At 47.1% G+C, this 14,093-nt stretch overlaps 1 protein-coding gene across 1 annotated transcript in view; it reads left to right on the top strand.

Annotated features, from left to right (window-relative positions):
- Window positions 1–13,641: 13,641 nt before the first annotated feature.
- Window positions 13,642–14,093, top strand: part of LOC118885452 (placental protein 13-like) — a 36,054-nt gene continuing 35,602 nt past the window's right edge. Inside the window, 1 exon segment of the mRNA XM_036834088.1 lies at window positions 13,642–13,647. Coding sequence (XP_036689983.1) covers window positions 13,642–13,647 — 6 coding nt within the window.

Raw genomic sequence — 14,093 nt, 5'->3', positions numbered from 1 at the left:
GGTGCTGAATTCTCTTAACTTTTGCTTGTTTATAAAGGTTTTAATTTCTCTGTTGAATCTGAATGAGTCTTTGCTGGGTAGAGTAATCTTGGTTGTAGGTTTTTCCTCTTCATCACTTTAAATATGTCCTGTCACTCCCCTCTGGCTTGCAGAGTTTCTGCTGAAAAATCAGCTGTTAAACTTATGGGGATTCCCTTGTATGTTATTTGTTGCTTTTCCCTTGCTGCTTTTAATATTTTTTCTTTGTATTTAATTTTTGATAGTTTGATTAATATGTGGCTTTGTGTGTTTCTCTTTGGGTTTATCCTGTATGGTACTCTCTGTGCTTCCTGGAGTTGACTGACTATTTCCTTTCCCATGTTAGGGAAGTTTTCGACTATAATCTCTTCAAATATTTTCTCAGCCCCTTTCTTTTTCTCTTCTTCTTCTGGGACCCCTATAATTCGAATGTTGGTGTGTTTAATGTTGTCCCAGAGGTCTCTGTGACTGTCCTCAATTCTTTTCGTTCTTTTTTCTTTATTCTGCTCTTTGGCAGTTATTTCCACTATTTTATCTTCCAGCTCACTTATCTGTTCTTCTGCCTCAGTTATGCTGCTACTGATTCCTTCTAGAGTATTTTTAATTTCAGTAATTGTGTTGTTCATCACTGCTTGTTTGCTCTTTAGTTCTTCTAGATCCTTGTTAAATGTTTCTTGTATTTTCTCCATTATGTTTCTGAGATTTTGGATCATCTTTACTATCATAACTCTGAATTCTTTTTCAGGTAGGTTGCCTATTTCGTCTTCATTTATTTGTTCTTGTAGGTTTTTACTTTGCTCCTTCGTCTGTAACATATTTTTTTGTCGTTTCATTTTTTTTTTCTTTTTCTCTTTTTGATGGTGGTGCTGTAGTTCTGTCTTACTGGTTGTTTGGCCTGAGACATCAGCACTGGAGTTTGCAGGCAGTTGGATAGAGCTGGGTCTTGGTGCCGAGATGAGGACCTCAGGGAGGCCTCACTCCGATTAATATTCCCTGTGGTCTGAGGTTCTCTGTTAGTCCGGCAGTTTGGACTTGGAGCTCCCACCACAGGATCTCAGGCCCGACCCCTGGCCTGGGAACCAAGATCTCGCAAGCTTCATGGCGTGGTTAAAAAAAAAAAAAAAAGAATGTGACAGGGTGAGAGAGTGGCATGGACATATATACACTACCAAATGTAAAATAGATAGCTAGTGGGAAGCAGCCGCATAGCACACAGAGATCAGCTCGGTGCTTTGTGACCACCTAGAGGGGTGGGATAGGGAGGGTGGGAGGGAGGGAGAAGCAAGAGGGAAGAGATATGGGAACATATGTATATGTATAACTGATTCACTTTGTTATAAAGCAGAAACTAACACACCATTGTAAAGCAATTATACTCCAATAAAGGTGTTTAAAAAAAAAAAAAAAGCCTTGGCTATGGGGGTGGAGTTTAGGTAGGGGTGGAACTTAGTCAGGGGCGGGGTTTAGGGTGGGGCAGGACCTAGGCGGGTGGGGGGTGACGTTCGAACGTGGGGCGGGGCCTCTGCTTAGGACCTGTGCAGAAGGGGGGAGGCGGCATGTGGAAAGGAGGGCCTCCGGAGTGTGGAGTTCCAGAGTTTTGAGGTAGGGCCCTGAGTGAGGGTGTGTGGGTGGGGTTTAGGCCCAGTGCGTTGGAGGGGGTCTCAGAGTGTAAAGGTGGGGCCCTGGGTGGGGGTGTAGGGGTGGGACTTGGGTTCTGCACGGCAGGAGGGAGGCTCCAAGGGCAGAGGATTAGGCCAGAGAGCCCAACAGGCTCCTTGGTGCCAAAGTGGGCAGGGAAAGCACTGGCCCCATTCCCTCCGTTCCCTCGCGCCCCTCCCCCACCGTCTCCCCCAGGGTCTCCCCTGTCGCCACTGGACCCCTAACCATGGGTGGGTCCCGCTGGGTGTAGGAATCCTCCCCTCCCCCAGCCACCCCTCAGGGGTGCTGGTCCCGGACGTCTGGCCTTTGCTTTTGCTCCCCCTGCCCTCCCACTTCCTCAGGACCCGCACGGCTGGAGGGGGCCTAGGTGGGCAGAGGATCGGGCCCGGGATCTCAACAGGTTCCTGGGGGCCCAAGTGGGCAGGGGAAAGCTGGCCACTCTCCCTTTTGATCCTCTGCCCTCCCAGTGGTTCCCCAATTTCCCCCTTCCGGCGTGGGATACCTTCCCCGCCCCCAGCTGCCCCTCAGGGCCACTAGTCCCCTCCCGCCTCCACTTCTCCTTCCCCTTCTCTCCCCTCATGCCCCATGTCCTACCCGGTCACTGGGGGTTTCTCCCGTCCCCTTAGGTGTCTGTGGTCCCCCACCGGTGCCTGGTAGGTGCCCTAGTTGTGAGGAGACTCGAATTCCGCGTCCTCCTAGTAGGCCATCTTGACTCTGCCCCCTAGCTCACATTTTTGGTAACATTCTTCTGCTGTCCGAGTTTGATTTTTTTCTTAATGTCCTTTCCCCCAAGTCAGTCCTGTGAACAGACCTTGGAAGGATAAATTTCCGCATAAACCTCTAAATAGGGTTCAGTCCTCAGAGGATCCTGGAAATGGTTGTCCAGAGCCCACACTCCAGTTAGGCTTACCAGGCAGTGTAGCCCTGCCCATTATTTCACACAAGTGTCACCCTTGGGTCAGTCTTCTGCCCTCTAAGAGGGCAGCTAAGTCAAATGCTTGATAAAAAACAAGGGCTGAAAGGAGTTCTAGGGGCTTTTCTAGATTTGCTGATGGCTTCTGAGATTGTTGATGCTGTGAGAAAATTCTACGTAAGCTGTCATCCAGCGTTCATGCCTTCCCATGAGTGTTGTTTTGGGATCATGTCCGAGTAGTTTATTAAGTGCTTCCTCTATTGTTAACTTGTTGAGAGGACGTCTTTTCTGAAATTTCGTCTGTATTTTGAGATGGACTGTTTCTGGAAGTCCCCCCGGGAACTGGAACTGAGCTTCCCCATTCAAAATCTACTGACTCACTGACTTCGAATAAGCAAAAAATTCAGTGAAACAGTCTTGTCTCTGTACCTTTATCCCCTTTACGTTTCACTGAAGAAAATGAAGTGGAGGTTGGTCTTATCCATTTTGATGGGCCAGTTGAAATTAGGCTACATTCAGATAAGTGATTTCCCAAACTTCCCCAATGCCTCTTGTGGAGGCGATTATTATGCTCCATATAATAACACCAATCCTGCAACAAATTATTCTTCTGACCCACTGGTTCTCAGTCCTGTCTGCACATTGGAACCACCAGGAGCTTTAAAAACTACTGATGGGGCTTCCCTGGTGGCGCAGTGGTTGAGAATCTGCCTGCCAATGCAGGGGACACGGGTTCGAGCCCTGGTCTGGGAAGATCCCACATGCCGCGGAGCGACTGGGCCCGTGAGCCACAATTACTGAGCCTGCGCGTCTGGAGCCTGTGCTCCACAACAAGAGAGGCCGCGATAGTGAGAGGCCCGCGCACTGCGATGAAGAATGGCCCCCACTTGCTGCAACTGGAGAAAGCCCTCACACAGAAACGAAGACCCAACACAGCCATAAATACATAAATAAATAAATAAAAAAAAAAAAAAAAAAAAAAACTACTGATGCCCAAATCTCTCTCATCAAGATTCTGACTTGATTATTGTCAGAGGCAGCTTGGGATTGGGGGTTTTAAGAGCTCCTCAGGTAATTTTAATGCATAGCCAATGTTAGAACCACTGTTCTAACCAAACTCTTGCAGTCGCCCCACAATTCAGTTAATTCAGTTATGTTGCCTTTATTTCCGATTGTTCCTAACCCAGCCACAATACTGACCAACTGGGATACTATGAACTATGTCACTGTAATACGCCTACACTCCCCAGCTCGTTTATTTTTTTGGCCGTGCCTTGCGGCTTGCGGGATCTTAGTTCCCCGACCAGGGATTGAACCCAGGGCCATGGCAGTGAAAGCCCCGAGTCCTAACCACTGGCTCGCCAGGGAATTCCCACAAAAGCTTTTCTTTCTTTCTCTATTCCTCCCTCCCCTCCTTCCTTTCTTTCTCTCTCTCTCCCTTCTTTCCTTCTCTCCCCCTTTCCTCCCTCCCTCCCTTCCTTTCTCTCTCTCTCTCTTTCTTTCTTTCATGGGTCTCACAGGTATGTTTATTCATGCACGAGGGCGGTGGCACTGCTGCATGTGAACACAATGTCCCACGTTCCCACAACACAGCCAGACCGGTGTCCCATCCAAGGGAAGCTGGTTAATCATGACCGTCAGCACGCACAGGACTGGAAGCTTTCAAGGCTTTACTTCTTTTATCAGCACTCCTGACTTTATCAACGATGAGCCCATCAACCCCATTTCTACCCAAATCTCCTGGTAAACCTGGGTATGGTAGGGTTTCACGGGGATCCAAAGATTCTTAATCAGGCCTTGAAGCATCTAGGCGCAGGGCCTGCAGCTCAGGCAGCCCCATCCCACAACTGACGCTTCAGAAAGGTCACTCAGCAAACGCTTTTCTTTACAAACATTAGTGAATACTGCCAATGATGAGACACAATATTCACTACTGTAACTGCATTATAAAGAACTCAGGCTGAGCCCCTGGACCCTCTAGCCCCCTGGCCCTGGTAATAAGAAACCGAAGAAGCAGCGTTTTTCTTCTCTCTCTTTTTTTTTTTTTTTTTTTTGCCGCCCGCGGTTTGCAGGATCTTAGTTCACCGACCAGGGATCGAACCCGTGCCCCCTGCAATGGAAGGGCAGGGTCCTAACCACTAGACCACCAGGGAATTCCTGGCGTTTTCCTTCTTAAACAAGCCCTACGTCTAGCTGCAGTGCTGGAGCTTCCTGCCTATAGCAAACCTTTGAACACTCCCTCCACAGAAAGTACAGATTTTTCCTGGGAGTCCCAGTGCAAAGCCATGGAGACAGCTCCCATAGCAGAGACTGAGACTCTCTTCTGAACTCTTTCACTGCCATCCCACCTCCCTGTAGATGGCTACTGTTGCTACATGTAATGACAAAGGGTTTGTGTGTGTGTGTGTGTGTGTGCGCTACTTAGTCCCTTCTCTGCCCCAAGGATGTACTATGTACTTATAGGAACGCTCAGAAACCACAGCTGAAATGGTCAGGAACTTGAACTTTGGTGTCGTTCAGATTCGGTTCCAAGCACCTTTTCTAAGCCCCAAGTCATCAAGAGCTTCATCTAGTTTGGCGGGGGGCGGGGGCGGGGTGGGGAGCCTACACACCCGCTGAGATGAGGCCTCCACATTCCCCAGTCCAGTGGTTAAGCATTTGGTTAACTGGTCACCCACAATTGCTTGGCAGACGAGGAGGCACAGTAACCCCGGTACTACGGTTCCTGGTGCTGATTCCCTTCACGTGAACCTCATCAGTTATCATTGCCATTGCCCCCAGGTTTTGAGCACTTAGTAAGTACCAAGTACTATAATATACACTTTTTAGCTCATGTTATGGACTGAACTGTTTTCCTCTCAAATTGATATGTTGAAGCCCTAATTCCCAAATGTGACCATATTTGGAGATAGGGCCTTTAAGGAGGTATTTAAGGTTAAATGAGGTCATAAAGGTGGGGCCCTAATCCAAAAGGACCGGTGTCCTAAGAGGAAGAGACACCAGGGATGCGGGCACACAGAGAAAAGACCACGTGGGGACACAGAGAAGGTGGCCATCTGCAAGCCAAAGAGAGAGGTCTCACCAGCAACCAACCCTGCTGGCACCTTGATCTCGGTCGGACTTCAGCTTCCAGAGCTGTGAGAAAGTGAATTTCTGTTGTGTAAGCCACTCAGTCTGTGGTGGCTACGGTAGCCCTGTGGACTGATATAGCTCACCCACTTCTCTTCTAACAGCTTCCCTATCCCCACATCTCCTAGGCTATGTGATGATTCCAAGCTCAGGAAGTCCTGCTCAAATGACTGCCCATCACTCAAGGTCAGGCTGTTGACTGTCCCTCCCCTCTTACCCCTCCCTACTCGAGGACTCATGGAACTCAGATGATGGGGTACCTGGAGGGTCACAGGAGTGATTCACCAGGGTGTGGGGAAAGTGGAAAGAGAACTCTGAATGCACCACTTACTTGGCCCTGAAAATCTTTTCTCTTGCCCATGCTTCTCTCTTAACTGGAAAATGCAGTCTTTCTGCTGTGGTACAACTCTTCCTTTCCACTGCGAAGATTCTGGGGAGGTGGTGTGGCTCATGTGTGTAACCATCTACAAGTGACTTAATAGCTCTGTGACTCAGTTTCCTCGGGTATGAAATTGATGGAATAGTACCGACCTCATAGGGTTGTTGTGAGGAATAAATCAGTTCACTTACGTAATGTGCTTGTAACACCGGACAGAACTTACTAAGCTCTATGTAAATGTTGGGTGTTTATTACTGCTAATCTGGCCCATCATTTGGGTGCCAGCTCTCCACCTTCAGTCCCCCCTCAGTTGTGGATGTGCAGCTGATGTTAGCGCTGGGGGATAAGGCTGCTTGCCTTTCTCCTGAAGGCTGGAATGTTCCCACAGGGAAGACAGGGAGAAGCTCAGGTGGTTTGGCACAGGCTGAGGGGATGGGGAAGGCAGGAGAGGCTACAGGTGCATTCACGCCAGCCCACCTCCCTCTGACTGAGAGACCGTCAGCCCACACCCAGGTCAGTCACGAGACAATATAAGAGGCACACAATGGGACACACGCTCGTCTTCTCTCTTCTCCTTGGAGCTGTGGTTAAGGCCTCCAGAGAAAGGGGGGGGGGGGGTAAAGAGAGGGTCCCAGCCCTAGCCGCCCGTCTCACCAGGTTGGCAGGCATTGTCTGAGTGAGATCCCTTCTCTGTGTCTTGGAGTGCTGGGGAGATGCCTTTTCAAGGGGATATCTGATGGGGATTCTTCAAGCCACCTCCACCCCGCCCCCGACACCCGCCCTGTCCTCAGAGCCTCTCCTCTCCATGACTGAAGGCTTTCTCAGGAACCGTGCTGCAGTGCTGGATTGTGACACAAGTACTTCATTTTTTCCATCCTTTGTCTAAGAAAGATTTATGTGGCTCCAAATGATCCGAAGCTACTGCTGCTGGGAGTGAGGCTGGATGGCTAAGGGCTGTAGTCCACACTTGTGCCTGTGAACCAGAAACCTGAGGGTCATCTTAACACCCAGCTTCTCCTTCATCCTCCATGGGAGAATGTGGATATGAGCATTTCAAAGAGGGGGAACACAAAGTGCAAAGGCCATGAAGTGAGACTGAGTTGGCGGGTCTGAGGAAGATCAAGTTCAGTGTGACTGGAGCAGAGTGAGTCAGGGTGTGGAAGAGGTGGAGTCACGGGGGGTGGGCATGGCCCAGCTCTATATCCCCTTCCTGGGGCTGTTCAACAAAAATGCCCCAAATAGGAGCTTAGATAAATCAGTTATAATTCATCTAAATGATGGGCTTTTTGCAGCAATTGCAATTCATGTTGTATAAAATACCTAAGAACATGATATAGTGCTGTAAAATTTTATGTCAACATTAAAATTCCAGAAGGATAATATAGCATATGATACCAATTTTTTTAAAAAGAGGAATGTGTTTTTATTTTTAAATTTTTATTTAATTTTTTTTTTTGGCTGCACTGAGCCTTTGTTGCAGCGCACTGGCTTTCTCTAGCTGTGGCGAGCGGGGGCTACTCTTCATCGCGGTGTGTGGGCTTCTCGTTGTGGTGACTTCTCTTGTTGTGGAGCACGGGCTGTAGGCACGCAGGCTTCAGTAGTACTGAAGTTGTGGCACACGGGCTCAGTAGTTGTGGCTTGCGGGTTGTAGAGCACAGGCTCAGTAGTTGTGGTGCATGGGCTTAGTTGCTCTGCGGCATGTGGGATCTTCCCGGACCGGGGCTTGAACCCGTGTGCCCTGCATTGGCAGGCAGATTCTTAACCACTGCACCACCAGGTAAGTCCCATGATATCAATTTTACTGAAATAAATTTATTCTCAAAAATAAAATGAACAAAGCAAAATATTAACAGTGATGGTCTCTGAGTGGTGTGTTTTTGATTGAATTTTTTCTTTTTCTTTTTTCTTTTTTGGCTGCGTTGGGTCTTCATTGCTGCACGCAGCCTTTCTCTAGTTGTGGTGAGCGGGGGCTACTCTTTGTTGTGGTGTGCAGGCTTTCATTGCGGTGGCTCCTCTTGTTGCGGAGCACGGGCTCTAGGCATGCAGGCATCAGTAGTTGTGGTGCGTGGGCTTCAGTAGTTGTGGCTCGCGGGCTCTAGAGTGCAGGCTCAGTAGTTGTGGCGCACGGGCTTAGTTGCTCCGTGGCATGTGGGATCTTCCCGGACCAGGGCTCAAACCCGTGTCTCCTGCATTGGCAGGCGGATTCTTAACCACTGCGCCACCAGGGAAGTCCTCTTTTTCTTACTGTTCTTTAGTTTTCAAATATCTTTACCGAGGCTTACTAGTACTATAAAAATATTCACTGTATTTTTTAAAATTGGGACATTCTCTTATTTCAAAGCTGTTTTTTTTCCCCTTGGGGATGTTTCCCTTTTCCATCTAGTCAGTGCCCTGAGAGCTACTCATTCCAGGAGAAATGAGAGCATGAGTTGTTCTTTCTTGCAGGACGTGGTGGGAGGAAATGAGAACCACTGAACCACTTTGTATTTGCCAAGGGGATGAAAGAACACCTTTCCCTCTCTTTTCTTAGATGTGCCTTCGCTAGTCGTTCCCATCTGGAGCTGGCTGTCCTCTGCCTTCTTCATGGAAGCTCTTCCCATGCATATGCAACTGTGCAGGGCTGGGGATGGACATTTCTCCCAAATCAGCTGAGCCTACAACTCCAAGATGTGCTGATAGAGTCAAGTTATCATCATCACGAGAACTTTTCTCATTTACCTGTCGGCATGCATTCACCTAACTCGTGGGTAAGTCTAGGAACTCGATTCTTTCATTCCTTCCCTCACAAAGCTCAATGGCTTGCATGTTCCACGCCATCTAACACTGCATCACTGATAAGGATAGGAGAGGAAAAAAAAAAAAAAGAGAGGCTTTAGGATAAACTTGTTAGGCACACAAGGGTCAAGAAATATGGTTAGCAGGAACTGCCTGGTGGTCCAGTGGTTAGAACTCTGCGCTGTCACTGTTGAGGGCCCAGGTTCAATCCCTGGTCAGGGAACTAAGATCCCACAAGCCGTGTGGCATGGCCAAGAAAAAAAAAAGGCCAGGGCCACACTTTTGCTAATGTTAACATCAGGATTTGAGCCCAGGCAGTCTGACCCCAGGACCATGCTCTTAGCTACTCTGCTCTACTTTGTCCCCCTGACTTGACCCTTAGGGCTGCTCCCTCTACCCTGAGAGGACAAAGTGCTGTGGTGGGAAAAGTTCAGGATCTGTAGTCAGGTGGACCTTGGGAACACTGCCTCACCTCTACTCTTAGTCTTGGTATTCACAACGGAGCAAACAAATTCAAGTGACCTGCTGGGTGACTAAACTGTTGACAAGTCAGAGGAATGAAAGCTCTCAAAGTTTTTTACTGTTTGTTTGGCAGCGAGAAACTCTTTTTCTAGGCCTGACCCCCTCATAAGGGGCAGAAACTCTTCCTCAGTATATGTGGCCTCCCTGGGGTCCCTCAGTAACAGAGTGAAGAAAGACTCCAGGCTGGTTTCTGAAATGCAAGGAAATTCAGGGCAAATCTGTTAACCTTTGATGTCCACCAGCACGGTCAGAGCAGGAAATGGTGAAGGTCAAACTGAACTTTGATGAGAGACCGTTAGAGTATGTTTAATGTTAAGGAGATATACATACTACCTGATAATTCCCCTAGTTTAACAAAGCCTGCTGCTAGCATAAGGCTGTGAGACAGGTATGTAATGAGTAAATCAGGATAAACAATTCAGAAACTCCTATATTCTAAATCAGCGAGAGAATATTTTTGCTGAGCAAAGAGCTCTTCTTCCAAACGGATCCAAGGGAAATCTAAGTCCCCAAAAGATGACTTGGTCTCCATCAAGCTTTTGCTGTGGTAATAAACAGCACCAAAATCTCAATGGGTTATGACAACACGGTTAATTTATTTTTTGTTTTTTAATTTTTTTTGTTTTTTGGCTACGTTGGGTCTTTGTTGCTGAGTGCGGGCTTTCTCTAGTTGCGGCGAGTGCGGTCTACTCTTCATTGTGGTGCACGGGCTTCTCATTGTGGTGGTTTCTCTTATTGCAGAGAACAGGCCCTAGGCACGTGGGCTTCAGTAGTTGTAGTGCGCAGGCTCAGTAGTTGTAGTGCATGGGCTTAGTTGCTCTGCAGCATGTGGGATCTTCCTGGACCAGGGATCGAACCTGTGTCCCCTGCATTGGCAGGCGGATCCTTAACCACTGTGCCACCAAGGAAGTCCCAACACAGTTTATTTTTTACTTCCATTACATGTCTGCTCTGGGTCGGCTGTGGCTCTGTTCCATGCATCTTCTTCAAGATTCAGCCTGAAGAAGCCTTGCCTACTTGGGACATCCCATTCTTGTGGCAAGATGGAAAACGTAAATGATGGAACTGCACAACACTTTCCAAACTTCTGTTCAGAAGTGACACTCATCACTACTGCTCGCATTTCACTGGCCAAATTAAGTCAGATGGCCAAGCCTGATGTCAATGGGTAGGAGGTCTATTCTTCTGTTGGGACCAATAACATAATTTACCTCCCCAAGGCATTTTAAACTGTTTCAGAGCATACACACAAAAAAATTAATGGGACTTCTAAATTCTTTGTATAAAGTGAGCATACAATTTTAAAAGCTGAGAAAGACTACACAATAGCAGTACATAGCAATCTCACTTACGAATATTGATGGAAAAACCCTAAATAGACTATTCATGAACAGCATCGGCAGAATAATGATAAAAGAATAATACATCCGTATTAGATCGGTTCACTTCCAGGATCATACAACATTAGGAAATTCTGTGAATTCATCAGAGGAATGGATCTAATAAAAACCATGTGGGCTGTGGGCCACAATAAAGACTCTGGAGACTTTTTGGACACCAAGGTTGATGAACTTCCATGGTTGGCAATACTCTGTATATATTATCATATAGTGATGCTGGGAGAGTAATACCATCCTGGCTCCCTGGGGAGAAGACAACTGGAAGTTCCACATTTTGTACCCTCTTGGGCTCTGCCTTATACACTTCTTCCCATGGCTGATTTCAATTTGCATCCTTTCCCTGTGCTAAACTCTAACTGCGAGTATAACAACTTTCACTTAGTTCTGTGAGTCCTTCTAATAAATTGTTGAACCTGAGAGTGGTCTTGGGGACACCTGAACTTGCAACTGGTATCAGAAGTGAGGGCAGTTTTGTGTAGACTGTTCCCTCTAATTTTGTAGTTGGCTAACTTTTGCAACAGCCATTAGACATATTAAAGGATATCTGACTGAGATTGAACTGAGATATTTTTACCTGTCAGATTGTCAACATCCCAGAAATTTGAGAATACAGTGTACTGGCTAGGCTGAGGGGCAATAGGCACACACATCCTCTGCGGATGAAAATGCAAATCAGTAAAACACTGATCGTAAAAATTTGGCAATATCTATTTAAATTACAAATACATATGTCCTTTGATCCACCGAAATTCATCCTGTGGATTTTCGTGCACACGTTTTATTTATACAAAGTCATTCGTTGTAATACTGTTTGTTAACAGGAAAGAAAAGGAAAACCCAAATGTTTATCAATAAGTAACTGGTTACATATACTGTGGTACATCCTTAGAATGGAACAGTGCACCTTTGTAGAAGGTAATTAGGAAGATTTCTATGTATGGACTTAGAAAGGTTTCTAAGTTACAATGGTAAGTTAAAAACCGAGGCACGAACTAGGATATATATCTTTTGTGAAAAATAACCTATATTTGTATTTGTGTTTTAGTCTATGAAGACACTTTGGAAGAACATATAAAGAACTAACAACTGTGATTATCTGTGGGGTTGTAGTAGGAACTGGGTGGATGGGAACAGGCAAGGAAGACTTTTCACTGTATCTTTTATACCTTTGCTCTTTTGAGCCTTGTGAAAGTATTACCTATTCAAAAGATAAAATAAATAAAAATTTAAAAGTGAAATGTCCTTTTCATATTTCAGATGTTCTTGGAAACACTTTAACACATAAGATATACAATATATGCTTTGTTCTATTTTGATTTTACCTGTCATTTAAAATATCTTAGGGCCCGCTCGCTGCAACTAGAGAAAAACCGCGTGCAGCAATGAAGACCCAACGCAGCCAAAAATAAATTAAATAAATAAATTTATTAAAAAAAATATCTTAGGGGACTTCCCTGGTGGTCCAGTGGTAAAGAATCCGCCTTCCAATGCAGGGGACATGGGTTCGATCCCTGGTCGGGAAACTAAGATCCCACATGCCACGGGGCAACTAAGCCCGCACACTGCGACGAAAGATCCCGCATGCCGCAAGTAAGACCCAGCGGAGCCAAAAATAAAAAATAAAAATAAATAAATAAAATAAATATTAACAAAAATCTTGGAAAAGACAAAACTAATCTTCCACTAAGTAATCAGTCTTTGTTGATTATGACACAAAGGAATTACAAATTCTGAAATTTCTAAAGTTCCTCAATAGTCTTCCATTCCTAATCTTCCAGGTGTTAAGTTTAGAAAGTTGGGTCTTGTAGTTATTTCTTTTCTCAACTTGGTTAATATCCATGGGCTTTGCTATTGGCAAGTTGTTGAGTCATGCTTTATTCTTGTAAAACAACCCTTTGTAGTGAGGCAAACATAAAAGATACTTTCCACAATGCAGGGTAAAGAATCTGCATCAATCAGGATTTTTCTAAACACAGGCTTCAAAAGACCCAAGATTTACTCTCCCTGTTTTCTCTTGTTTCCTGATATTCTTTTTTTTCAACTGTGTAAGAACTGCTTTCTTTTCCCTTATTTACAGTCCACTCCACTCCACGCCACCTGCCCCAATAAAAATGTTTCAGTTGTAGGATTGGCAAACGACTCTGTCTTAAGTGAATCCAAAAGAGAACGGCAGGGTTCTCTGAAGTAGCTTCCTCCTCTTCCTATGTACAGGACATCGCGTGTAACTATTCCCTTTCAGCGCATCGCAGCCGAGTTCTGCAGCCAGGTGACTGAGAGCCACAGATGTAAAGATATCTTCGATAAATGTATCATCAGACAGACGCTGGGATAACGCGTTTGCCAGGTGGCATCGTGAGCTACTTGCCTTGCTCTACACACATCCGTAACACACCCAGATGGGTTCGTCAAACGCTCTTAATCGGCTGCCGTGGGCGCTGGGCACCTCTTGCCCACACCAAGGCTGCGCCTGTTCCAAGTCAGGCTCGAAGCCTTCGGGCTCGCGTTGCGGTCGTGGGAATTCGGCCGGGTCGGGGCCGTTCCCCTGCCGGGGCGACTCTCGGGGACCCCCGTCCCCGCGTGGCCCAGCCACCGGGCCTTCTCTGTCCTCGTCCGTTATCCGGCCTTCCCCGGGCTCCGCAGGCCCCGTAGGGGCCGGCTCCCGCCTCCCGCCGCCGACCTCCGCCTGCGGGACGTCGCGGTCACCATTCGCCGAGCCCGTCGGCGGAACACTGCTGCCTGCGGGCAGCTTGGGCATCTCGGACCGCCGAGCCCGCGCGGCCGCTTCTCAGAAACTTTGGAACAACGGAACAGCGCAATTGCGCGCGAGAACACGTGAGTGAGTGCGCATGCGCGTGCGTATCTCTGTGCGCGTGCGTGCACGTGAGCGTGTACGCTCGCGCGGGTGTGTTTAACTGGCGTACTTGTGTGGTGACCGTGCCCGTGAGAAGGTTCATAGCGCTAGGTTTCGGCAAGGCTTTTGTTGCTGTTAGTCCCCAACGAATGACAAGGGCTGCTTCATACTTTAAGTTTTAGTCAAGTAATTCTTGGTAAGGCACACCTACACCATCAGTGTCTCCGTCCCTATTTTATTTTAGAAAGCTGTGCAACTTCTGTTGCTGGAAACCTGAAACTGCCCTCCCATGCATGCTGTTGCGTCATAAACTCTTGCCCCTCTTCGCATTCTTCACCTCCTTTTCTCTTTCCCGCTTTTCTCTTTCCACTCCTTTCCTCCCCTCCCCCTCTTTCCCTTCTCCTCCCCCCTCTTCCCCTGCTACCTTCTCCTTCCATTTCCCTTTTC

Source organism: Balaenoptera musculus, chromosome 19 (assembly GCF_009873245.2).
Source record: "Balaenoptera musculus isolate JJ_BM4_2016_0621 chromosome 19, mBalMus1.pri.v3, whole genome shotgun sequence".
Classification (NCBI taxonomy): Eukaryota; Metazoa; Chordata; class Mammalia; order Artiodactyla; family Balaenopteridae; genus Balaenoptera; species Balaenoptera musculus.
Note: the sequence above shows the minus strand (reverse complement) of the source record. Positions and strands in the feature narration are given on the sequence as shown.